Source organism: Hyaena hyaena, unplaced genomic scaffold (genome assembly GCF_003009895.1).
Source record: "Hyaena hyaena isolate Hyena2069 unplaced genomic scaffold, ASM300989v1 scaffold_214, whole genome shotgun sequence".
Lineage (NCBI taxonomy): Eukaryota > Metazoa > Chordata > Mammalia > Carnivora > Hyaenidae > Hyaena > Hyaena hyaena.
This window is the reverse complement of record NW_024080842.1, coordinates 2508832-2535173: the sequence shown is the minus strand read 5'-3', so window position 1 is coordinate 2535173 and position 26342 is coordinate 2508832. Positions and strand designations below refer to the sequence as shown.

The window sequence follows — 26342 nt, the reverse complement described above, 5'->3', positions numbered from 1 at the left end:
AACGCCTAATGAGTGAAGTGTGAATAGCACTAACACTCAAAGAAAAAAAACCCAGCATTCTACGTGCATCCAGTGGAAGTATATGTCACCACTTTTATTCTTCCCACTCCCCTTCCTAATGGAATCTAAATGCAATGAAACCTGTAGACTTACCAATTCACAGTAAATAGGAGGGACAGGGTGACAAGTTAAATGACCATAAAGATACCCACAGCATAAGTTAGTCTATGCGTATGCTCACTTCGGCAGCACATACAGTAAAATTTACTCTATGTGTAATCTTATGGGACAAATGATCTAACTTCAACAAATAAGTTAGAAAGGGAAAAGAAGGAGGAGAACCTAAAAATTAAAGAGACTTAGGAGCCAAATGACCCAATTTTTGCAATTTTGCATGGACAATTTTTGATTCTATAAATTGAAAATGAAATCATGTAGGGGTGCCTGGGTGGCTCAATCAGTTAAATGTCTGACTTTGGCTCAGGTCATGATCTCACAGCTCATGAATTCGAGCCCTGCATAGGGCTCTGTGCAGACAGCTCAGAGCCTGGAGCCTGCTTTGGATTCTGTGTCTCCCTCTCTCTCTGCCCCTCCCTGCCTTGTGCTCCGTCTCTCACTCACTCACTCTCTTAAAAATAAATAAACACTTAAAAAATTTTAATGAAATCATGTATATTTGATCAGACTACAAATTTAACAATATTAAGGAATTATGATTTTTTACAATGTAATTATATTGTGATTATGCTTTTGTAAAAAGTGTGTGCCTCAGCAGCACATATATTAAAACTGAAACGATAGAGGAAAGATTAACATGGCCCCTGCGGAAGGATGACACAAATTCGTGAAACGCTGCATATCTTTAATACAGAGAACAAGCTGACAGTTACCAGAGGGGAGGGGGCGAGGGGATGGGTGAAATAGGTGATGGGCATTAAGGAGTGCACTTGTCACAATGAGCATCAGGCAATGTATGGAACTGCTGAATCACTATACTATACACCTGAAACTAGTATATAAAACTGTTAACTAACTGGGATTAAAATAAAAAGAGGCACATAGGTGGCTCGGTCAGTTAGTCTGATTCTTGATCTCGGCTCAGGTCATGATCTCACAGTTTGAGGTTCAAGTCCCACATCAGGCTTTGCACTGATGACTCAGAGCCCGCTTAGAATTCTCTCTCCCTTGCTCTGCCCCTACCTCACTCGTGTTCTCAAAATAAATAAACTTAAAAATAAAAAAGGAATCTTATCACTTAAAGATACATATTGAAACATTTACAGATGAAATTATGAGATAACTGTTTTGTACTTCAAAATAATCTGAAGGTGGCAGAGACTGTGAATGCATAAATAAAACATAATTGGCTATGGGTTGATAACTATTAAAGCTGGGTGATGGGAACATGATGAGGGTTTATTTTTTATATATTTCTTTAATATTTCTTTATTTTTGAGAGAGAGAGAGAGAGAGAGAGAGAGAGAGAAAGCAAGCAGGGGAGGGACAGAGAAAGAGAGAGACACAGAATTGAAAGCAGGCTCCAGGCTCTGAGCTGTCAGCACAAAGCCCAATGCGGAGCTTGAACCCAAAGACCATGTGATCAAGACCTGAGCTGAATTCAGACGCTTAACCTAGTGAGCCACCCAGCCGCCCCCATGACGAGGGTTTAATATGCTACTCTTTCTTTAGTATGTTTGAAGTTTTCTATAACAAAAAATTTAAGGTTAATCATTCCAAGTCATCAATGAGATGAGAATTTCAGAGGTCATAGTTGAAAATAAAGCCAACACCCTTCACAAGTAACAGTGATGCTTACAACTTTTGTTCAAGTTGCTGTGGTGCATTTTTTCAAGCTTTTGAAGGAAAGGAGTAACAACCAAACAAATTATCTCTCAATAAGAAAACTCAAGGGGGCACCTGGGTGGCTCAGTCAGTTGAGCATCTGACTTCAGCTCAGGTCATGATCTCACGGTTTGTGGGTTCAAGCCCACGTTGGGCTCTGTGCTGACAGCTCAGAGCCTGGGGCCTGCTTCAGATTCTGTGTCTCCTTCTCTCTTTGTCCTTTTCCCACTCATGCTTGTCTGTCTGTCTGTCTCTCTCTCTCTCTCTCAAAAATAAATGTTAAAAGAATTTTAAAAAAAAGAAGAAAGAAAAACTCAAAGTATCATGACCTCATGGTTCATGGGATCAAGCCCTGAGTCTGCTTGGGGTTCTCTCTCTCCCTGTCTCTCTCTCTCTCTCTCTCAAAAATAAATGTTAAAAGAATTTTAAAAAAAAGAAGAAAGAAAAACTCAAAGTATCATGACCTCATGGTTCATGGGATCAAGCCCTGAGTCTGCTTGGGGTTCTCTCTCTCCCTGTCTCTCTGCCCCTCCTCTGCACTCTCTCTCTCTCTCACTCTCTCTCTCAAAATAAGTAAATGAAGTTTTAAAAAACATAAGGAAAAAAAACTCAAAAATCAACCTCTTCGGGTCTCCCTAGTCTTTGCAGGAAGCAGCCTCGGTTTTGGCTTATCCAACTGGCCGCATGCTAGCGGGGTGATTGATGAAAGGCAGCTGCTCTGAGGCTGACATTTAGAAAAGGGGGGGGGGTGTGGGAGACCAACACTGTAAAAATCAGGCATCTTATAACCACTAGGTAAAAAGCTGCCGCTGACCAAAGTGTGCCGCCCGTGGCAGGGCCTCTGACCAACGGTGCACACCAGCCTCACTGGACCATTTACATGGTGCCTCCTGCCCCTGTCTCAATGAATTCTGGCCAGGAGAGCAAAGTCCCCAGAGAAAGGGCAGTGCCTGGGCAGTGACTCAGGTTTCTTTCCGGGCTTCTGCTCTAATGCAACCCTCTACATCTCTGGAGTTTTCCCTCTTTCAAATATTACTGGGATTATTTTTTAAGCTTTTTAAACAATGGCGCTAACCTGACTAGCACCTGAGAGAGGCAGGACTCTGATTTCCGGTTAACAATCTGGCTTTTTCTGTGGTGAGTACTCAGCATGGGTGCCGGTCCCTGGAGGAGTGTGCAGCCTCATCCACACGTGATCTATGCTCAGCTCCGTACAGAAGCCCCGATGCTTTCCCAGGCTCTCCGCTTCGGTAGCTCTGGAGAGCCAGCTTTCATTTCTAATCTGCATCAAGTCATCAAAACTTGCCTCAAATACCCAGGACCAATGTGGACACGCTGTGCTCATGATCTTGGTTTCTAAATGCCACTCTTCACTAGAAGGAGCTGAAGCTCCCTGGAGAAACGCCTGATGGCAGGACCAGAGGAGAAGAGCAGAAGATGAGCCTGCTACAGCGTCTGAAGCAGAGCTCAAAATAAGTGTCAGGGGATTATCAAAAGCACAGGAGGTCAACTTGGAGACATGCTCAATGGCCCTATCTGAAATAAATGAGTAAACAAATATACTATAGTAACAGATTATAACCCACAGAATAAAGTAAATGTCCCTGGATCCATACTGATATAAATAAATGATTAAATAAATACATGGAAGAGAAGGAAGAGCTCTTCGTTAGAGTAGAATCCCAATTAATAAATGCAGAAGGCATGACGGAAAGAGAAAATTTTACTAAACGCACTTGTCGCAGGCAGAATTACTGTGGATAGTAATTTTGTTTTTCAAAAGGTAAGAAACAGAATATTTGCATAGTCTCAAAGTACCTCCCGAGATACTTATTTACAAAGAGAAAAGTAACTTCATAGAGAAACCTGGCAAATACCACTTTACTCAAGTGATCAAAGTTAACATCACCAGTAATGAACACTGACATATACGTCCTGATATCATGCCCAAGACAGACACCACATCACTTCTGTGGCTGTAGAACAGAAGTGTTATACTACAATAATATAAATAATATAACATAATAATATAACATAATAAAAATACATAACCTAAGTTTGACCATGAGGAAACACGACACATATCCAAATTGACAGAGTCTACAAAATAATTGGCCAATCCTCTTTAACACTGTCAAGGTCATGAAAGACAAAGACTACCTTCTAGATTCGAGGAGATCAAAGAGATTTGAGGGTTAAACGTGACCTAGCATCCTGAACTGGATCATGGATCAGAAATAAGACATCACTAGGACAACAGATTAGTTAACTGTATGACAGCCATATAAATTTCCTGGTTCTGATAATTACATCATAGTTACACAAGATGTTAATATTAGGAGGAGCTGAATGTAGGATATAAGGGAACTCGACAGGATCTCTGTGCAACATTTTTGTGCATATTAAGTGTAAAAATATTTCAGGCGTCAGTTGGTTAAGCCTCCAACTTTGGCTCAGGTCATGATCTCATGGTTCATGAGTTCAAGCCCCACGTCAGGCTCTGCTGACAGCTCAGGATCTGGAGCCTGTTTAAGATTCTGTGTCTCTCTGTCCCTCTATCTCTCGCCCACTTGCATTCTGTCTCTCTCAGAAATAAACATAAATCTTTAAAAAATGTAAAATTATTTCAAGATAAAAAAATTTAAAAAAAAAACCTTCCTCTTATATGTATTACTGTAGGATCTGGAGACCTCTCTGCAAACCTCCCAAAGGTAGCAGGAAATCCCCTAAAAACTCTAAAGTGTGCCATCTCAAGTCAGTAGGCAAAGTCCTAGGCAACAAATTCAAACATGTAAACACATTCTCCTGCCCCTCATGCTTTCAGAGGGTCTCTCTAGATAAGTTCTCCCATAATGGCACAGTGTCTGGAGGGAAATAGGCAAGCAGGAAAGCCAGTCAGGCTTGCTGCTGTCAACTTGTCAGTGCAGAGCATGTTTAGGATCCTCTGTCCCCTTTGTCTGCCCCTCCCCCACTTGCGCTCTCCCAAAAATAAATAAATATTACAAGACTATAACCTCCAGAGGCAGAAGCCCTATCTACCTAGTCTCATGGTTACCCTGCATGCAGTACAGGGTCTGAACTCTGTAGACCCTTCCTCTAAAAGACATGTGTCAGGGGGCACCTGGGTGGCTCAGTTGGTTGACTGCCCAACTTCGGCTCAGGTCATGATCTTGCGATTTGTGAGTCCGAGCCCCATGTCAGGCTGTGTGCTAACAGCTGAGAGCCTGGAGCCTCCTCTGGACTCTGTGTTTCCCTCTCTTCTTCTGCCCCTCCCCTGCTCACAGTCTCTCAGTCTCTCAGTCTCTCTCTCTCTCTATCAAAAATAGGCAAACATTAAAACAATTTTCTTAAGACATCTGTCAAGAGGGGAAAAAGTAAATAATATGGAATGGCAAAAGATGAAATTCTTCATGCCACTAACTGTACATTTAAAGATTGCTGGGATGGTGCGCCTGAGTGCCTCACTCACATGAAACATGGCAGTCGGTTGAGCGTCCTACTTCAGCTCAGGTCATGAGATCACAGTTTGTGGGTTTGAGCCCCACGTCAGGCTCTGTGGTGAATGCTTGCTCAGAGCCCAGAGCCTGTTTCGGATTCTGTGTCTCCTTCTCTCTCTGCCCCTTCCCCACTCACACCCTTTCTTACTCTGTCTCTCAAAAATAAATAAAATGTAAAAAAAATTTGTTTTAAATAAAAATTGCTGGGATGGTAACTTTTACACGTGTATTTTACTACAATTTTTAAAAACCACAAAATCAAATTCAGTACCTGCACCAATGTGCAAAACAACCTTCACTGGCTTTAGGAGACCCACTGCTCTGAATGGACAAAAACAAGAAAGTGCCCCATCTAGTCACTTTGAAAAGCACCAGGAGCTCAGGCAACCCACACACTGTCTGGCCTCCTGATGAGCCCAGTAACTGTCAAGCCTAACTGGTTTGTGGCTGGGGGGCATGGGGCAAAAAGTGCAGCCTCAGGAGCCACCCTGCACTTAAAACCCATCCTCTCCCAGCGCCCCTAAGTAGGAAGCTGGGGAAAGGGCCCTCCCAGCCTGAAAACTGGGACCGGCCAGTGATCGCCCAGCCCCTGCTTCCAAACATCGCCTGCTGCCCTGTAGCCTTGGCTACTCACATTTCCAGCAGCCTCACTCACATGACACATGGCTTTACTGGACCACACATATCCTGTAGCCCTCTACACTGATGCCAGGACGGCCACAACAGGCAGCACAGAATCTTACTGCAAAACACTGGTTGGGGCGCCTGGGGGGCTCAGTCGGTTAAGGGTCCAGCTTTGGCTCAGGTCATGATCTCACAGTTCATGAGTTCGAGTTCCTGCGTCAGCCTCTGCTGATGGCTCGGAGCCTGGAGGCTGCTTCAGATTCTCTCCCTCTCTCTCTGCCCCTCCCCTGTTCTTGCTCTGTCTCTCTCTCTCTCTCTCTCTCACTCTCAAAATTAAACATAAAAAAATTAAAAAACAAAACAAACAACAACAACAAAAAAAAAACCACTGTTGGGGCGCCTGGGTGGCTTGGTCGGTTGGGCATCCGACTTTCACTTGGGTCGTGATCTCGCGATTCGTGGGTTCGAGCCCCGCGTCGGGCTGTGTGCTGGCTGCCAGCTCAGAGCCTGGAGCCTGTTTCAGTCTGCGGCTCCCTCTCTCTCTGACCCTCCCCTGCTTGCGCTCTCTCTCTCTCTCTCTCTTAGAAATAAATAAAACATTAAAAAAATTATTTAAAAAAAAAAAAAAACCACTGTTAAATGTCCTTGCTAAGAAAACACTTGAGATTCTTACCCTGTGTTTGGTGAGAAGGAGGAATCAAAGGTCAGCTTCAGTCCACGCGCAAGCTGAACAGAAAAGAAATGTGCCAGGTTTAGTCCAAAGGCAGGGCAGCAGATGTCAATGAATAAAACTGTGTCTCTTTGCAGTGACCACCATTACCTGATCCTCCACAGTAATCTCTGTGCCTAGTGTGTTGTCAGTGTTCCATTTCTCCGTAAATGTCAGACCGTATTCAGTCCACCTGTACTTGGTTTCCAGACTGCCCGTCACTTTGGTGGTCTCAGTGTTGGCTGAACCTGAGCTTGTAAATTCCTGTAAAGGAGAGAGAGGGTCACAGCCTGTTCCCCGGCGCTGCACTGAGCATCCTAAATGGAACGTACTTTCCTTTATGCAAGAGGCAAGAGCTGAATGTGGGGTGGCAAAATCTACTTCTACAATTCAACTCAATGTTTAAATACAGATGGGATTAAAAAGACCTGTTGGTTAAAAGACTCTTACGAGGAATTCACTGTCAGGAGACAGCTTCCTCCCTCCCTGGTAATGCTGTAGTCTGACAGGAAGATAATCCCTCTTTCACCCTACTTCTAGCCTAGTATAGACCAAACACTCTGAACTCAAGATGATACTATAGTAGGTCAACTTCAAAACTTCCTCCTTCCAACAATCCCCACACACACGTCTCAAAAGGATTACTAAGATTTTTTTTATAATCATGTAGCATTGAAAACAGCTCAATTTTAAAAAGAAGCAAGGAAAAATAAAACAGAGTTTATTAACTCAGTGAGTTTTAACAGCTGCTAAACTGGGGACCTATCAGCAGCATTCCCTTGGACCCCTCATCCTATACAGGATGCGATGAATGTGACAACCACAAACTGCCACAATCAAAAAGGTCCTTTCGGGCCACCTGGGTGGCTCAGTTAAGTGTCCAACTCTTGATTTCAGCTCAGGTCATGATTTCACGGCCATGAGATTGAGCCCCATGTCAGGCTCCTTGCTGAGCATGGAGCCTGCTTAAGATTCTCTCCTTCTCTCACCCTCTGCCCCTCCCCCACTTGTGTGCATGCATTTTCTCTTTCTCTCAAAAAAATTTTTAATTTTAAAAAATACAAGGTCCTTTCGTTTGACCCTGTCGCCCGGGACACGGTAGCCATCTACTGATCTACAATAAACACCCACACTCCATGTTGGTCAGAAGACTTACCAGTCCATTCTCAGATTTTGTTTTCAAGTCAAGTTTTATTAAGCCAAATCCTAAAGAAAGAACATGGTAACTGTTAATAGGTTAAATATCTAACTCGAGAGTAGCATCTCTCCCTCCCTACTGCTGTTTCAAGATGCCATGAGTGTGCAGGGCACGTGTCTCTGCTCCCACCTGCCTACATTGGGTGCTTCGGCGCCACAGAACGGTGGCTGTGCGCTTCCAGCACAATGACAGGGAAAGGTGCAGCACAGCATGAGCACAGGCCTAAGGATGGGTGACACTTAGAAATCACACCCCCCGACCACAGCATACACAGAGCTGCTCCCAACTGTGGGACAGGAAACCAGAGCGCCCACCTGTCGGCAGCAATTCATAAGCCTGCCCCTCCCAGGTGTACAAACCAAAACTGCTTTACTAACAGAGAAAGCTTGTCTTTTTTCCCCCTGATATCAAAGTTCTGAGAGATGACCAACCCAGGTCTCCCAAACGGTGATGGGTAAAATCCCAAACATGCCAACCCTTTAGCTCCGAAACACTCACCATAACCCTTGGTGAAGACATCCCGGGCACATTTGCCAAGATCAGCATACGTGGGAGGCACAGCCATCTTCTGCTACAATAAAAGAATCACCAAAAGACAGACATCGGTAATGAGGGAAATTCATTTTCCATCAATAAAAATTACTAGCTATAATTAACCACCAATAAAATTCATCAGCACCGAGTTCAGGCACTTTATTCTCCCAGGTGTGCACAGAGAAGCCTTGTGATCTCATGCTTCCTCGGGTCCTGAGGTGGAGACACCCAGGTAAGTTCTGTCACAGCACCAGCCTGCCTTTACACCTCTTCTCCTTGGCACGCCCAAGACTGAGCACAGGCGCAGAATACGGCAGCCGTCAGTAAATATTTGTTGAATGAATTAATGGTCAAAGACACATTCCCATGAGCCAGCTACTTTACTAAGTCGCAGGACTCTTGCCAATAAAACATATCTCCTTACAAAATGTCGGCTGCTGTGGCATTCAGTCACTGAAGAGAAATCAGAGCTTTTCAGGCCAACCTATTTGCCATATGGTTCTGATTTCATTCATTCCAACAAAACACTTACAGAGTACCTACTATGTGCCAGAATGAATGCAACTTTTCACAAAACTCTGCATTTCAGGGGAACCCGTTTTTGATATTTTGAGTATCATAATCCTCACAGAGAATACAGCAAAACCTAACAATGAGGCAACTCTTCACATGGAAGGAAACAGAACCACACACCCCCCCACAAAAATTAATTCAAACAAACCTTTATTGAGCTACCATGTGACTTTATTTTCTAAAGTACTACTTGAAATTGTTGCGTATCACTAAGTCAACAAGCATTTATTAAACACCTCAGGGTTCATGGCAGGCGAGTAATTCAGAGAGTCCTTTCCCTAAGGACCACACTGTGTCCCTGGGAGGCTGTGCTCTGATGCATTATATACACAGAATTAACATTCTAATCCAGGACAGCACGCACACACACACACACACATACACACACAGTGGGCTCCAACCAGGAGAAGAGGAGTCATGAGAAAGCACTATCATGTGCACCTTCTCCATTTCCAAAATCATCAGCCCCGATTACCAGGAATCCAATTAACCCAAGGTTAATTACTTTTTAAAATACAGTATACCTAAATGGCCGAACCGAATCTGCATACACCCCACCTGAAGTCACAGATGTATGCACTCACACAAATAAACACCTACACGGCATGTCCCTGGTAAGGGGGAATGGTTGAAATGAAAACCAATGAAAAATGGTTCCGTCAGTCCCTGGGGGAACAGCATCACAAATAGAAGCTGTATTCCCGACCTTGGCTTTAACTTCCCAGACGCTGCAGGAAGCCCACAGAAGCAAGGAGTACACTGTAAAATAAACAACGATAAACTTCCACCACTTGAAACAATAAAATTGTGGGCCAGGTCCTCTGGTACTTTTTTTTTTTCTCAGAGGTTCTGCTAATTCCGCCTCCCCTCACTCTTCTGTCCGAGCAGAGTGGAGCAGCCCCGCAAGCTGTTTATGCGATCCTATTTTTGTTGCTCTTGTTATTTCTTGCACATGATCAGGCTGGAACCATGGATAGCTCAGTCCACATTAGGATCAGGGCACAAAGAGCATGGGGGAAGATCCGTTTTAGGCTGTCCCCATTGGCCGTTTCAAATCTGGGGACTCCTCTCTCCCGACTTGTCCCCCTTCCACCCCAAGCAAACCTCACAGACACATCCACACCAGGGACCACCCAGGGAACCATCCACCTGGTCCTCCTTAGAATACTCCCGGCCTAAGGCGTGCATATGTCTCAGCAACAATCCTATGTCAAAGGCTGAGGTGATGGAGCCCCAAGGAAACTTGCAGAACATCTCAGCAAAATGTCCAGAACGTTCTCTATGTCCACCAGTGCTAGCAAGTTATCAATGGACTGAGCACCCCTCTTCAGTGCTGCCCTTCCCCAGCTGGGCCACAAACTCAGCCTCAGAGTGAGGAGAGAGCAGTACAGTGGTGATCTCTCTGGGCCATCCAAGATCCCTGTACCTCGGGGGCCAGGGTCTTCCCAAAAGTACCCCCTGCTGTGGCTCTAGGACCCACCTCACCAGACACAAGTAACTTTCACATGAGGGAAAAGGCGGATCACTCATCATTTAATGTTCCCCAAATGCCCTCACTCAGCACTAATCCCCAAAACCAAACAAGCAGAGCCACCTGTCAAAAAACACTCCACCGCCGGCAAACGTCACCCTAAAGTACACGGCCACTAAGGAGATTACCATCCAAACACAAGGATGCTGGGAGGGCAGAGGGCGCTTGGATGAGGCCGGGCTCTCCTTGTGGCTCCAGCTTGGCACTCGGCAGGGAAGATGCCCAGCAACCACTGGATGAGGGGAGCCCCCACTCCTGGACCTGAGGAGACACCCACCAAGAAGGCAAGCCAGAGTGGGCGACGCTGCCTTCACTGAAGCCCCCCCTGCTATGCAACTGTAGCTTCCTTCCCCTAGGCTTCTGCTGCTGCCGTCTTCTTTCCCCACCCAGACTCTTCCCGCATTTATCTGACAGGACTGAGGCAAGGCCTGAGGCGGTGTGCCTCTGAAAAGCTCCACTTTCTTACAACTGCCTACAGCACCTAGAAATTGCCCATTTTTACACAGTTCTCAGCACCCGCTGCAAAAATTATCTTCGTGTAGGAATAATGATTTCCATTCATGTTTTCTCAGGCCTAGACCGGGGCGAGGGTTGGGGGCGGGGGGGAGGGGGAAGCTTAGCATCCTGCTTGCTTTCTCACTTAACACTACCCGAGCTGATTCTAAGGCTGAACTCTCACCCCCGCGGCCCCTACCTCCACCCAGATCAACTCCAAATCACTCTAAATCGCTCACCATCTGTCTCTATGGCATCTACCCCATGTGCCTTCAGAAGCCCAGCCCCTAGAGTCTGAGCACGAGGCAGGGCACCCTGACACAGGAGAGCAGCCAGCCCTGGACAGATGGGAATCAGAAGTCTGCCTGGGTGAAGGCTTCAAAGCAGAGCCTGCAAGCATGGTTCCCAAGGATAAGTGCAACTCGAGGGACGGACAGGACTGGGCTGAGCAGACCTTCCCACAGTCACTCATGACTTTGACAAGGACCAGTAAGTCAGAGCGGGAGACAGGAGTCCCTTGTTTCCCTCCACTGCCTGATTGCCTACCTACCCAACCATTTGCTGGCTGACCTTGAACAGATTATGCAAGCTCCACTCCAGCTGAGGAATGAAAATCCAGCCCATACTGGAAACTCAGAGGGGAGAGATAGTATATCGCCCAGCACGGTCTGCATAACACTTACATAACCTCCGCCTTGGGGGTACTATCTTCCTTGGCTCATCAGTTGCCTGGCAGTGACAGCTGCTCTGCTCCCAGTGCCCCCACCACCCCCACAAGTGCACACCTACCCCCAAATCACACCCTTGAACTCAAAGCATCCCAGAGCCTGTCATGCATAAATTTATCCAAAATATGTAAAAAGCTATGTGTCAAAGATGACAAGCCCTGGCAAGTAGCAGATATTCAGTATAAATGTCTGTTTAATGAGTAAATGTGCAAGGAGCATGAAAGTATTTTTATAGTAGGAGGAAAAAAATAGAAACTTAGTATCTGACAAGAGAGTCTAAGTAACCGACCATGTAACCAAGCAGCAGGAGCACCCTCTACAGGGAGGCTGCAGCACTGCCAGGAATGGAGGGTGGAGAGACCCACAACTAGCACCCTCTAAGCCCACCTTGGCCTAAGGAGAGCTCAACTCGGGCTGAGGAGACCATGGGCCTTCCCACCTGGGAACAAGGTGTGGACTTTATTCTAAGCACCTCAGGGAGCCACTATAGTGTAACTGACATGTCTGTGTTTGAGAGGCTCACTCAACAAACAAATCAGCAAAAATGCAAATGAAAACACCCACTGTTGGTGTGGAAAATGGTCACTCCTGCTCACACCAGTATAGAACAGCCCCTTTGGAGACAACTGCTGGCCAGTGCCTAAGTGGGCATGCATGAACCTAGTGACAATTCTACTGCTAGGAACCCACCTGAGGCCCCCAAAGATGTACACGTAAGGGTGCTCATTACAGCATTAGCTCTGGAACACACAAGCCAGAAGAAACCTAAATGTCCAGCAATGGGGAAATGAATGAAAATTAAGGTACCTGCAAAATCTAAAGAACATCATATAGTAATCAAAAAGAATGAGATTTGTGCATGGTGCCATAGAAACCTATCTCTGATATACAGCTGACCCTTGAAGAACACAGATGTGAATTTTGCAAGTCTACATACATGTTGGATCTTCTTCAATAAATACAGTACTGTAAATGTATTTTCTCTTCCTTATGATTTTCTTAATATTTTTTCTCTAGGGGTACCTGGGTGGCTCTGTCAGTTAAGTGTCTGACTTTGACTCAAGTCATGATCTCACAGCTCATGAGGTCAAGCCCCACATTAGGCTCTGTGCCAGACAGCTTAGAGCCTAGAGCCTGCTTCTCATTCTGTGCTTCCCTCTTTCTCTGCCCCTCCCCGGCTCATGCTCTCTCTCTCTCTCTCTCTCTCTCTCTCTCGCTCTCTCTCTCTCAAAAATAAACAAACATCAGGGGCACCTGGGTGGCTCAGTCGGTTGAGTGGCCGACTTCGGCTCAGGTCATGATCTCACGGTTCCTGAGTTCAAGCCCCACATCTGGCTCTGTGCTGACAGCTCAGAGCCTGGAGCCTGCTTCGGATTCTGTGTCTCCCTCTCTCTCCGCCCCTCCCCCACCCACTCTGTCTGTCTGTCTGTCTGTTTCTCTCAAAAATAAATAAACATTAAAAAAATTTTTTAAACATTAAAACCTTTTTAAGAGTTCTATTCAAAAAAAAATAATAGTATTTTTATCTAGCTTATTCTATTGTAAGAATACAATATATAACACACACAAAATATGTGTTCATTGACTGTATATTGTCAGTATAGCTTGTGATCAACGGAAGACTACTAGTAGTTAAATTTTGAGGGACTCAAAAGTTATAGAAGAATTTTTGACTGCATGGAGGGTAAGCACCCCTCCCTCCCACATTGCTCAAGGGCCAATGGTAGTTAAATAAACAAAGTAAATCACAGAAAATGTGTAATTCCACATTATTGGAGGAAAATCCTCTTACATATATGTTTATGTGCTCACACATTTGTGACTGATGGGAAAACATACTGGAAGGCTACAAGCCCATCTGTAAATTGTGGCTGACTGGGAAATGCTTCTGGAAAGGAAAGGGAGTTTAGGAAAGGAGTAGAGTTGAAATCAGGTTTTCATTTCTTATTCGGCTTTATTATTTAAGTTGTTTGTACATACTGATAATTTTTTTAAGGACATAAAATTTAGAAACCCAACCAACGTGTCTGAAATTGAGCTACACTGCCTTTGCGATGCCTCATATAAGCCACATTCTAAAAGGCGATTGCAGTAGAGGTGCCAGAAGGAAAAGGCCATGTGGAAAGTATCTATCCCGGTTCCAAGAAGAGATTCCAGCTACATTGAGACGGCAGGGTGAACAAGCAAGGCCTGCAGGGGGAACATTCTACTCCAGGTGACCACCTGTGGCTCTGGCCACGCTGACCAGGAGGCAGGAGTAGGGCAGAGCTCCCTAACTTTAACATGCATGAGAATGGCCCCAAGCACTTGTTCAAAAGCCTCCTTCTCTCCCTCTTAGCCTTTCGCAGCCTACGAAACGGGCAGGACAGCACTTCTGTCTGCAGAGGTAGAATCCCGGTGCAGGAGCCGTGGTACCCTGAGAGAGCTAACAACCACTGCGGTGGCGGACACAGGGAGCAGGGTGGCCGTAAGTCCCTAAGGCTCAGTCAGGAAAAGTCCTGTGAGCAAGGTGACTCCTAATGGATGGAGAGACACCATCTTCAAGGGCAAGGGTACAACAGCGCTAGTACCCAAACACCAGGAGCCACCCTGCCATGGCATGTCACACACAACTGCATGCCCAGGCAGCAAGCCACATAGTGACTATGAGAAGGAGCTATGAGCCTGGCAGAAGATTTACCAGCCTTTATGAGCTGTGTAACTTTGGACAAGCCGCTAATAACTTATACTCCCCAGGTCTCATTTTGCTCATCTATACAATGGGGTTAACAATAGTGCCTTTCTACTGGTGTTCCTGCAAAGATCAAGTAAGTTAGGTAGGTAGAGCACGTAGGAGTATCTGGCACACGGGGAGTGCTCCATAAATGGCAGTACTAATTTCAGTACATTATTTTGGATATTCTTGCCCCTTCAGATCCACTGTTCTCCTCCATCCTGCTCTGTGACCCAAGAGCTGATCACTATGGACTGCTATCAAAGGCTATGTATGGGGGCGCCCGGGTGGCTTAGTCGGTTGAGCATCCGACTTTCGCTTAGGTCATGATCTCGCGGTTCGTGGGTTCGAGCCCCGCGTCAGGCTCTGTGCTGACTGCCAGCTCAGAGCCTGGAGCCCGTTTCAGTTTGTGACTCCCTCTCTCTCTGACCCTCCTCTGCTCACGCTGTCTCTCTCTCTCTCCTAGAAATAAATAAAACCTTTAAAAAAAAAAAAAAAGGCTATGTATGATTGGTTTTGGCCAAGGGGAGGCACCAGCAGAAGACGGGAGAGAGCGGCTGGAAGTACTCATTCCCCAAGCTCCCTCCCTGCTGGGCTTCAAGTGAGCAGTGACTACTTTCCAAGGCCACAGCTCCTGCCAAGAAGCCCCAGCCAGGCTCCAGAGCACCTGGGGCGGGGGGTACCAGGTCAGGTGCTCCACCTTTGCAAATGGCCCCTTCGTTATGCTTTCTTTTATTACCCCATCTGAGTGTGCAACGGATTCCTGCAAGGCCCCTGACCAAGACGGCAATCACCGCCACCACCACCACCATCCCGGATTTCCCTTAGAAAGGGAAAATTGTAGGAGAGGCGGTTGGTCTGAGCAGAACTGGGCCAGCTTATGGGAGGAGCATCAGACCAGCCAGGGATTAGAACAAAAGCACCTCCGCCTACCTGTGGGGGCTAGGACAAGCAATTCCCCAGCAGGAGGCTAGCCCAGCTCTGAAAGCCAACATACTGGGCCAACACCGTTCAGAAGCCTCCTCACACCCCTATCCCACACTTCCTCATGGAAAAGGCAGCCCCTGGTTATGTCTACTGGAGGCCAGCAACGCTGTGCTCTGGTAGTAAGTCTGTGTTCCCAGTACGGCTGTCCTCCCCTCCTACTCCATGACAGGCTCACACCGGGCAGCCCGGCTTCCTAGGCATCGCTTCTATTTTAAAAACTCTGGGAGCCAGGCCACCACCACCACAAGGGAATGTAACTGACTTGGAGGCACCCTGGGGGCCCAGCCACCCACCTATCCATCAAGGGAAGAAAGGCCTGGGTTGGCAGGTAGCATGGCAAGGTCGGGTCCCAGGTGCACCCAAGGCGCCTGCCGGACCTCAGACCCCTCACATTTCCTGGAGCCTCACTGCCTGGCTTGACCCAGTGGGGTTTAAATAGACAGTACTTGGGCAAGCAGATTTGAGAGTCAAGCAGCTCTGAGTCCCAACACGACTCTCTAGACATGGGACCCAGGGCAAGTCACAATGTATATGCATCTCACGTTTCTTCAGCCCTAATATGGAGAAAGAGTATCTGTCTCAGCATCACTGTGAGCATTGAATTAGACCGTTAATATAAAATACTGGTACCTGGCAAGTATACAGCAACCAAAGAGAGTATGTTATTACAGGTTCACAGTTTGTAGATTTCTTGGTATAATTACCACTGCCATGCAGGTTATCAAAAAGCCACCCTCAACCACAGGGTCCAGAGTCCTCCCTGACGGCATGAGGTACTGGTGAGCTGAATATCGTCCACGTAGGTCCTAGAAGAATGTCTCCTACCTCATCCCACTAAAAACTGACCTTTTTCCTGATGAGACTCCCAGTGTCACTGTCCTTGCAACAAAGAGAGGTGACTCCACTGATTACAATCCACTGCCAGGCAGCCTACACGCAGCGATACACATGTTCACTCTGCTCAGCGAGAAAGAACACTTCCCCTCCGAAGAGCAAATTCTGCCTTTCAAATGCGTTCATGTCTATCAGCTGGTCACAGTGGCCCTTAGCCTGGGCAACTTCCGTGTGGAAGTACCAGCACTAGAACTAGCCAGAGCAGGCCCTGAGCCCCAACTCTGGGCTCAGGCCTCCTGACCCATGAAAAGGAAACAAGAGTATCTCTCCCAGGGCTGGTAGGATGTTGGGTTCAATGTCAGAAAACATATGTTAAGCCCCCCAGAAGGGAGCTGAGCAGGCCCTCGGTAAAGAATGACTGTGATGATGATGATGAGGACTATGACGACCACACTTTTATAAAGGACACACCGAGGAACAAGACAGTGACTGCACCTGTACTAGATCCTGTGCTTCTTGTCAGCTGTGTTGGGAGATCAATTTGCTCCCCAGGACTCTTTCCAGGGCTTAAAAGCCCACTCACCCTCATCTCCCTGAGAGCAAGCAGTAAAACGGAGGATTGTGCTCAGGCCCAGCTGAGGGTCCCACTGCTCACTCACTTCTCCTCTGTGGGAGCACAAGGCCACAGACTATCTGAGCACCCTGAGGGGCTGCCTGCAGGCTTGGGTGGGCTCTCAGCCACACACACACACACACACACACGTCTCCCTCAGTCACCACCAGAAAAGATGTCAGGCCCTGAAAAGTTCCATCAAGGGCAAAGTGAACTTCAGTGGCTTGGGACCATCTTACTAGTAAAGATGGGGGCGGGGGTGTCAATGCCCCTCATTACCACCAGCTTGAAGGTTACTGTCCACATCTGCCCAGTGTCCAGCAGGGTCAGCACCCCACAGGCTACTCCTCACTATATGGTCCTGCTGAGCCCCTGTGTTTGTGTCTCCAGACAGCCCTGCCTCTACCCAATAGAATAAAAATATAGAAATAAGACTAAGCTATCAATCACCTGAGAGCAGTATTACCCTCCCCTCAAGGTCAGAACAACTCCAGCAGAGGTTATCGACACACCCACCAGAGAGAGGGAAAGCACTTTGGAGAATCCCATTTACCCTGCTCGGCCCTCCCTGCAGGCCCAGAAACACCAGTTCTACAAGTTTCCCACAGTCCCTGGAAAGTCACAGGATGAAGATAAACACATTTAAAGCAGTTACATCAAATTGGGAGAGAGTTTTGCATCTCAGTGCTCTAGGGCTGTACATTCCGCTGCAGCTCTTCAAATAAATAGGCGTGATCCTTTGCTAAGCAAGACTATTTTCTGGGAGTGAGATGTGTGTGTCCCTCAGAAAGGATGTCCAAGATCAAGAGACTATGGTCTGGGCCTGCAGCCACTACAAAGGACCATTCGATAATTTCACAAATACTTAATGAGCAACTACTATAAACCATATGCTGCAATGGTTTTAAAAAAAAAAATTAAAAAAAAAAAATCCTTCTACCGGTAGGGTAAGTTGACTCTTGGATAAAAAGCAAGAGCACATTTACCCCCACAGACCCTTCTCAAGTGCCTACTGTGTGCCAAATGGCATCATCCCAGGCACTGAAAACAAAGCTGCAAAGGGCTTAAGCCTAACCCTGTAGAACTCATTCCTGAGCTGGGGTAGAGAAACAAGGCAAACCCTGGGCAGCCTGCCCTGGCCTTGCCAACAGCATATTAGGCAAAGGGAGGGGCCCAATCTCTACCTCCTCAGCAGAGGTAAGGCTGGTCAAGGGGATGGGGACCTCAGGCGAAACCTTCCCTCAGGTCTGCACACTTCAGCCTGACCTAATCTGTCTATAAACTTAAAGGATTTTTCATTAATTATCCTGAAAGTTACTCAAGGCCTGGCACACAAGTGCTTAGTAATAATGTTTAAAGTAACAGGGACTATGTTTATTGAACGCTTTCCAGAACACCACGTGAAGTAGAATGGGCTACAGAGAATGAGCTAAATCCTTCCTGAAAAGCCTCAAGTGTCAAGGTTTCTACCGAAGGCTTTGCGTTAATGAACTCCTATCATTCTTCCCAAAAACGCAACGAAGGAGAGCTACAACTGCTCCTGTTGTACAGAAGAGAAAACTTAGGCTTCGTATCGCTCCGGCTGTGTGACCTTGGACAAGTCACTAGGATTGTAGCCCTGAAATCCAAGAGCTCCAACCAGTTTTGGAAAGGCACGGCCACACTCGGTGAATGAATGAGCAAGCGAACCAGGAATCTCTCCTAGGGCCAAGGAGGCCACATCCGCTCCCCGCAGGGCGTCCTTTCCCAAGGCTTAGCCTACCGTCCAGGCTCCTGCGGCCTAAGTCGACTCAGCCTCGCGTTCAGCCCGATACGCAGCGGGCACGCGCGAACAGCTCCTCCGGGCGTGCACCGCAGGCCGGACAGGGCGCGCGGCGCTGGGAGCGTGGGCCCGCGGTCGTCAAAGGAACTCATCCCCGCGGCGACAGCGCGGCCCGCACAGATCCGTGCGCCCAGCCCGGTGAGTGTGGGTGGCGGGCAGTTCCCCGCCCGACCCGCGCTGGCGGGATCGAGGGCCAGAGGGCGCCGCCGGGAAAGGTCACCTAGACCTGCAGCCGGCCTGGCCTTCAGGCGGCGGCCCGTCCCTTCCGCCCGCAGGTCCCCGCAGGCCCGAGTCCCAGCCGCAGGCGCCCCCGGACGTCCGGCCTCCCGCATGCCCGCCGGGGCCCGCTTGTGCGGCCTGCTCCGCGCGGGGCGCTCCGGCTCGGCCCTTGGGGACGGGCGCTCAGCCCCTCGCCTACGCCGGCTCCTCACCCCCCCCCCACCCCTTCGGCTCCCCAGGGCCGGGCCGGGACCCCGGGCGCCCGCAGAGCGCAGGCCCAAGCCCGCGGCACCTACCTCGGGGGCGGTGGCGGTGGCGGCGGGCTCAGCGGCTGCTACCGCGGGGGCTGCAGCGAGAGGAACGGAGAGAAGCGGCCGGGCGGAGGGCGGGACAGCGCGGACGGCGGCGGCGCGGACCCGCCCCGACCCTGCGCGCCCGGCCTGGCGAGCTCCGCCCCTGGGCCCGCCCCGGACACCGCCCAGGCCTGGGCCAGGGTCCCCAGTCGGCTCCCGGCGGGCGCCCTTACCTTCCTGCACCGTCAGTGCCCGCCGCGGACGCGTGTGCCCGCGGGCGTGTGCGGGCACGCGTGAGGGCTGCGTGCGCCCGGACACGGGGCCGGAGAGGCGTCGGGCTGACGTGCGCAAGATGTGTGCGTGCGCAGGGACACGCGTGCCAGCCGCCCACGGGAGCCACTCTTGGCTGGAAACGCGCCAGGTTGAAGCCCGCGTGGAGAGGGGTGGGGAGGTGCTTCCGGTTCTCTGAGCCGTGCCCGGCGCCTCCTGCGCTGATGGAAGACGCACGGGATCCTGGGCCCCCAGCCCGTGCTCGGGGCTGGGAGACAGGGCCCTTCCCTGAGAGACGATGTGGCGTGCGGTGCTGCACCAAGGCCTAGCGCGGGCCGACTAGGTGACCCCCGGAGCCCTCACCTCTGCAAAGCCCGCGCGGGGTGTTATATCGGGCTCCGAGCCCCTGGGGGCGGGCCCCGGAGTGGCTAGGGGACTGGAGCGCCACGACTGTTGCCTGTCCCCCACCGCCTCCCTCCGCTCCCGGCCCTGGGCTCCCCGCCCGGCGTATCCAGCGTCCCCGACCCTTCCTCGCGCCGCGCCAGCCTTGCCCGAGCCCTGCGGCCGCCGAGGGCAAAGCGCTGAGAAACCCCCCCTGTGCACGGGGTTTGCGCTCCGCGTTAGCCGTTTTCCCCCGTAGCGAAACCGTTAGTAGCCATTTTCGGAGCATTTGGGAAGTGAAAAGAGTAAATTGCGTTTTGCCAGAATGTACCCCGCTGGGTCTGACAGCGCGCAAACATGACGCAGATTCCGGCCAGCGGAGGCCCGGAGGGGAACCCGGGGCCTGCCTCCCCGCGGAGCTCCGTGAAAGCGTGTGTCGTCTCCGCGTTAGGCCTTAAGCGGGTGCTTTCCCTCTCCAAGAATTACCACTGAGTGTCCCCAAGTATTAATCAGTTCGTGGCTGGATGAAGCTTCTGCACCTCTTTTCGCCTCCGCCGACAAACGTGAGGCGTCTAAGGGGCCCCCGTGGGGGAGGCGCAGGGCTACAAAATCAGGACACTCAATCCCTATCAGATGTAACACAAATTCAAGGAGTAGGCAACTGGGGCGTGGGCAGAGGCAGGCAGGACAGGCTGCTGGAAAGAGATGGCAGCTTGCACGGGGAAAGGGCACCTAGTATTCCAGTGGGGGCGGGATGTTGAGGAAGAGGGGAGCTTGGGTGGGGAGGGAGGTGGCAGAGGGTGCAGACAAGGCGCACTGGGCTCTGTAGAGGCCTCTAGTCTGACTGACGATGTGAGCAGGTACAGCTAAACCCCTAGAATTCCTTTAGCGTGGAGGACGGATCCTCCCCAGGCCCATGAGCAGCTCCAGGGCCGACTGGGAACTCGGAGCTTTCCAACCCGGTCATCCCCACTCTGCACACAAAGGCCTCCGCACACTCCGAGAAAGGGTGGGGCAAGGAAAGTCGTGAGTCACCCGTGAGTGCGGTGAAACAGCAGGTCCTCAGGGAAGCAGGGCAGAACCAGATGGCTCTGCGGGAGAATGGGGCTCTGGAAACCTCCCTTGAGCTAGGAGCCTTGCCCTGGGTTAGTGAAGTCTAGGTGTGATGCTTGGACCAAATGTCCAAGGTGCTCCCTCCCCTCCAGCAGTTCCTTGCCAAACCCCCTTTCAGGACCTTCAACCCCCCCTGCCCCACCTTTCTGGGTCCCTTCTGGGGCTCCCCTTCGGGCTGCTTTCAGATTCATCACCTGAGTGCCATCTGAGTCACTGGCCGTGTGACTCTGGGCAGCAGAGAGACCTTATCCCTCAGCTTCAACTTCTGAGAGCTGTGGCAAGTCTAAAATGGGAGACAAAAGGAGTTAAGCACTCAGAAAACAGTGAAGAAATCTGGTGGGACATGGAATTCTCAGGCCCTGAGGTTCACCTTCCCCACCAGAGCCCCAAGAAAAAAGCTATACAAGGCAGCCTGTTATGCCATGCTTAGCACCCCAACCCCCAGCCCCACCTCCACTCTGTCTTCCAGGGATTTGGGCTGGGGTTGGGCACCTGACCCAAGACTAGCCAATCAGGTCCTCTCTAGCAATTAGTAGCAAATAGACCCAGGTCAGGTCTAACAGTTTTTCTTTGGGGTTAATGACCATTCTCCCCTCCTAGCAGTCCGTAAGCTTTGATGGAGCTGACCCCATTCCAGGGCCTTTCTTGGATCAGTCAAAGCACTGCACGCTACTAGCTGTAGGGATGACCAAGGACCCTGGTCAGACTTCCTGGCCCTTTTGAAGGACAGACTTGCCCTAAGAATAAAGCCAGCCCACAAAAGAGAGAGATAGAGACTAGATTCTGAGGACATCACAATAAAATTTTTTTCTCCTGCATATGCAGAAACGTGAGGTGTCCTAGATCTAAAACAGTTCCAAGAAGTTCCAACATCATATCCATGATTTTTATTTTATTTTTATTTTTTTTAATGTTTTTTATTTATTTCTAGGAGAGAGAGAGAGAGAGAGACAGCGTGAGCAGGGGGGGCCCGAGAGAGAGAGAGTCACAGACTCTGAAACAGGCTCCAGGCTCTGAGCTGGCAGTCAGCACAGAGCCCGACGCGGGGCTCGAACCCATGAACCGCGAGATCATGACCTAAGCAAAAGTCGGACGCTTAACCGACTAAGCCACCCAGGCGCCCCCCATGATTTTTAAAAATTATATATACACACAGAAATTTTGGAAGGAAATTTATTAAGTATTAGTGAAAGTTATGTTTCAATTTATGGGACTATGTGACTCTTGATCTCAGGGTTGTGAATTCAAGCCCCATGTTGGGTATACAGATTACTAAAAATAAATAAACTTTTAAAAAGTCATTTTATGGAGCTATGAGTGATTTTTTTTCCTTTTGCCCCTTTCTGTATTTCCCACATATCCTTTAATGAGATATAACAGCTTTATTAAAAAGTGAGAGAACTTTTTCTTAAGAAAGCCAAAGATGGGGGGACTCCTGGGGGACTCAGTTAAGCGTCAACTTCGGCTCAGGTCATGATCTCACATTTTATGGGTTTGAGCCCCACATCAGGCTCTGTGCTGACAGCTTGGAGCCTGGAGCCTGCTTCCAATTCGGTGTCTGCTTCTCTCTCTGCCCCTCCCCTGCTCACTCACACTTGCTCTCTCTGTTTCTCAAAAATAAACATTATACGTAAATAAATAAATAAGAAAGCCAAATAAGGGGACACCTGGGTGGCTCAGTCAGTTGAGCATCTAACTCTTGGGTTTCATGTAGGTCATGATCTCATGGCTCATGGGTTCGAGACTCTCATGGGGCTCAGTGCTGACAGTACAGAGCCTGCTTTGGATTCTTTCTCCCTCTCTCTTTCTGCCCCTCCCTGGCTCGCTTGCTCGCTCTCTCAAAATAAATAAATAAATTTAAAAATTTTAACAATAAAGGCCAAATGAGGTTGATTAGGAGAGGTAGTATAAACTGATACAATCCTGAAAAGCAATTAGGCAATATGTAATAAGAATCATAAACCCGTTCCTTTGATCTGTTCCTGGGAACTTATGTTAAAGCAACCCCAAGTGTTGGGAATACTAGCTCCAGGAAGATATGTTGCATCCCAGAATGGAATACAGCCTGGTTTCCAAGCTTGAGCAAATTGAAGCTTATACCCTCTACAGATCATCCACAGCCTTGAGGAAAGAAGGTTACAAAGACTTCCTGTGGGGAAATATTTCTGTTACAATGCTATTTGAAGGCAGTCATGTATTAGTGTTACTGTAACCACAACATTAAAAACTGTAGAGACAGGGGAGCCTAGGTAGCTTGGTCAGTTGAGCATCCAGCTTCAGCTCAGGTCATGATGATCTTGAGGCTCGTGGGTTTGAGTCCCACGTCAGACTGCTTGCTGCTGTCAGCACAGAGCCCATTTCAGATCCTCTGTCTCCATTTCTCTCTGCCTCTCCCCCTAACACGCTCTCTCAGAAATAAATAAACATTTTTTTTTAATGTAGAGGGCTACCTGGGTGGCTCAGTCAGTTAAGCGTCCAACTTTGGCGCAGGTCATGATCTCATGGTTCATGGGTTTGAGCCCTGCATCAGGCTCTATGCTGACAGCTCAGAGCCTGAAGCCTGCTTCAGATTCTGTGTCTCCCTCTCTCTCTGCCCCTCCCCTGCTTGTTCTCTCTCTCTCTCTCTCTCTCTCTCTGTTTTTCTCTTTCTCTCAAAAATAAATTAACATTAAGAAGAAAAACTGTATAGACAGTGGTAGACAGAATAATAACCACCCAAAGATGTCTACATCCTAATCACTTGAACCTATATACATGTTACCTTACTTGTCAGAAGGAACTTAACAGATGTGATTATCTTAAGGATCTTGAAATGGAGACCTTAACCTAGACTGTCCAAGGGCAACCAATGTAATCACAAGGGCGTCATGAAGGAAGACAAGAGACTCTGAGCAAGAGAAGGTGATGTAACAACAGAAGCAGAGGTTGGAGACAAAGATCCGAAGATGCTTCCCTGTTGACTTTGAAGGCGGCAGTATGGGCCATGAGCCACGTGATACAGACAGCCTCCAGAAGCTGGAAAAGGCAAGGGAAGACTCTCCCCTCAAAAACCTCTAGAAGGAACCAGCCCTTGCTGACACCTTAACTTTAGCCCAGTGAGACTAATTTTGGACTTCTGACCTCCCGAACTGTAAAATAATAAATTTTAATTGCTTTAAGCCGCTAAGTCTATGGTAGTTTTTTATAATAGCTGAGGAAGCTAGTGCACAAACCTGCAGAAGACAATACTATAAATGATTTGTTAGAACGCTGTCATAGCTCAGAATGCTGTAGCAGAAAACCACAGACTGGGGGGCTTAAACAGCAGGCATTAGTTTGTTAGCTCTGGAGGCTGTAAGTCTGAGACCAGGGTGCCAGTGTGGTCAGGTTCTTGGTGAGAACCCCACTTCCGGGCTATGTCCTCACATGACCTTCCTTAGTATGAGGAAAGAGAAAGAGGGAGAGGCAAGGAGACTCCTGCTTTTGTAAGGGAATGATTCATATCATGGGGGCCCCATCTAACCCTAACTACCTCCCAACACCATCCTGTTGGGGGGGGTACAATTTCAACATTTGAATGTAGGGAAAGACACAAGCATACAAGGTTCTGAGTGGTGGGCTTTTTTTGTATTTTATTTTCTCTAAGTTCCACCTTTTTTAATAGCCTTTTTTTAATGTTCATATTTTTGAAAGAGCGCATGTTGGGAAAGGGGCAGAGAGATGGGGACAGAAGATCTGAAGGGGGCTCTGTGCTGACAGCTGACAGCAGAGAGCCCGATGTGGGGCTCAAATTCAGCAAATGCGAGACCATGACCCGAGCTGAAGTCAGATGCTTAACCCGCTGAACCACCCAGGTGCTAAGTTCCATCTTTCAAGCACTGTGGTAAACAAATTAAGCTCAAACAATCTTGAAAAGAGGCAGGGATTCCTGTTGTATAAAACTACCTGTGATTTGGAATCCAGATCCGCTGTTACTGTATGGCAAACCCGGGCCTCAATCCAGGTCCAGCTCTCATACTTATAAACGCCCCTGAAAGGGACATCAATGTGTGTGCATGCACCCCTGGATGTGGGTGTGGGTGTGGGTGGGTGTGGGTGTAGGTGGGTGGGTTCACGATGCTAACTAGAATTGACGGGCTGGAATCTTACCAGAGACCACTAAGCTAAAAGAAGGCAAGAGTTTCTCCTTTGCTCAGCACATACTGGGTCCTGCAAAAGATGAAGAAAACTAGGGAAAAAATCATGGAGGATACCCTTTTATTGCAAGGAACAAGGAACCCCTTTGGTAGACCCCACCAGTAAGAGGATGCGTGCAGTTTGCCCTGAAGACAGAAACTTGCCCCTAACTTGCACACACTGCTCAAAGGTCTGGGACTTGAACAGTTTCCCAATTTCTGCACCATGGCCTCTACTAACAGACAAAACATTATGTGAAATGTGGACAGGGTCAGACGGAATTAAAATGGTCTGGTACCTGGTACCAACCTGGTAGAGCTGCCCAGGGGTGTTGCTTCCAGCAATTGTCTGCCCAAGACTGTCACGTTGAGTCATGTGGCTTACACACTGCACCAACACAGGTCAAAGGGATGTGTGGGGCTGAGGTCCTGTCCCGACACAGCTCATGAGCCTTGGGTCCTGACGACACTGTGTCAGCCACAAGGAAGTGACTACGTCTCTCCTTCCAGGTGCTTTTCACAATCTGTATGGGGGCATCAGCTGGCAGCTGAGGCCCACGTGCCCCTGTACCAGACATGCTCCTTCTGCTGGTTTTTCCCACGGCTGGTTCCTTTCTGATTCTCAGCTATCATGGGACTTTCTCAAAGCTGCCTTTTCCCGCTTTGGAATCTAAAAAGCAGGTTCTTTTCTCTCCTCTGTCTTTATTCTGAGGTCTGCCCTTTGTTTCTTTTATCGCATGAAGCACACTTTAAAATTATTTAACCATTGGTTTGCTCTTTATTCTCTGTCTCCCTTCTTAGAATGCTGTTCACATAGCAGGTGTTCAGTAAATGGTGAGTAAGCAAATTTCTAAGTAAGTGGTGAGTGGCACACAGTGTAAAGGAGGTGACTGACTTAGAGTGGCTTACTCCTACCTCGATGCAGGTGGCACACATTGGGGACAGCTATTCTTAGTCTTACTGTCCAGACAGCTGGGAGTTGCACCCATGAGATGTCAATCAGCCAAGAAGAATGGGCTGACAGACTTGGTGTGAGCTGAAGGCTGTTTAATCTGCCTCTGTAATAAAGAAATTAACCAGGGGCGCCTGGGTGGCTCAGGCAGTTAAGCGGGTTGTAATCTCACAGTTCATGGGTTGGATCCCTGGATCCCCGCTTGGGATTCTCTCTCTCTCCATTTCTCTCTGTCCCTGCCCGACTTGTGCTTTTTCTCT

The 26342-nt window shown here is 48.6% G+C and overlaps 1 protein-coding gene and 1 pseudogene across 3 annotated transcripts in view; one reads left to right on the top strand and one right to left on the bottom strand.

The window, feature by feature from the left end:
- VDAC1 (voltage dependent anion channel 1) overlaps positions 1–19500 on the bottom strand; it is a 30800-nt gene extending 11300 nt beyond the window's left edge. Inside the window, exons 1-5 of one of the 3 annotated variants that reach the window (XM_039242290.1) lie at positions 19446–19500; positions 8369–8441; positions 7829–7878; positions 6784–6936; positions 6637–6689 (exon numbers count right to left, since the gene is read on the bottom strand). In XM_039242290.1, coding sequence (XP_039098221.1) covers positions 6637–6689; positions 6784–6936; positions 7829–7878; positions 8369–8435 — 323 coding nt within the window. In that variant the 5' untranslated portion in view covers positions 8436–8441; positions 19446–19500. Of the gene's footprint in view, positions 1–6636; positions 6690–6783; positions 6937–7828; positions 7879–8368; positions 8442–19215; positions 19331–19445 lie in introns of those variants that run through there. The other 2 variants (XM_039242289.1, XM_039242291.1) reach the window with 2 other exon arrangements.
- LOC120238531 lies at positions 764–864 on the top strand (annotated as a pseudogene).
- Positions 19501–26342: the final 6842 nt, after the last annotated feature.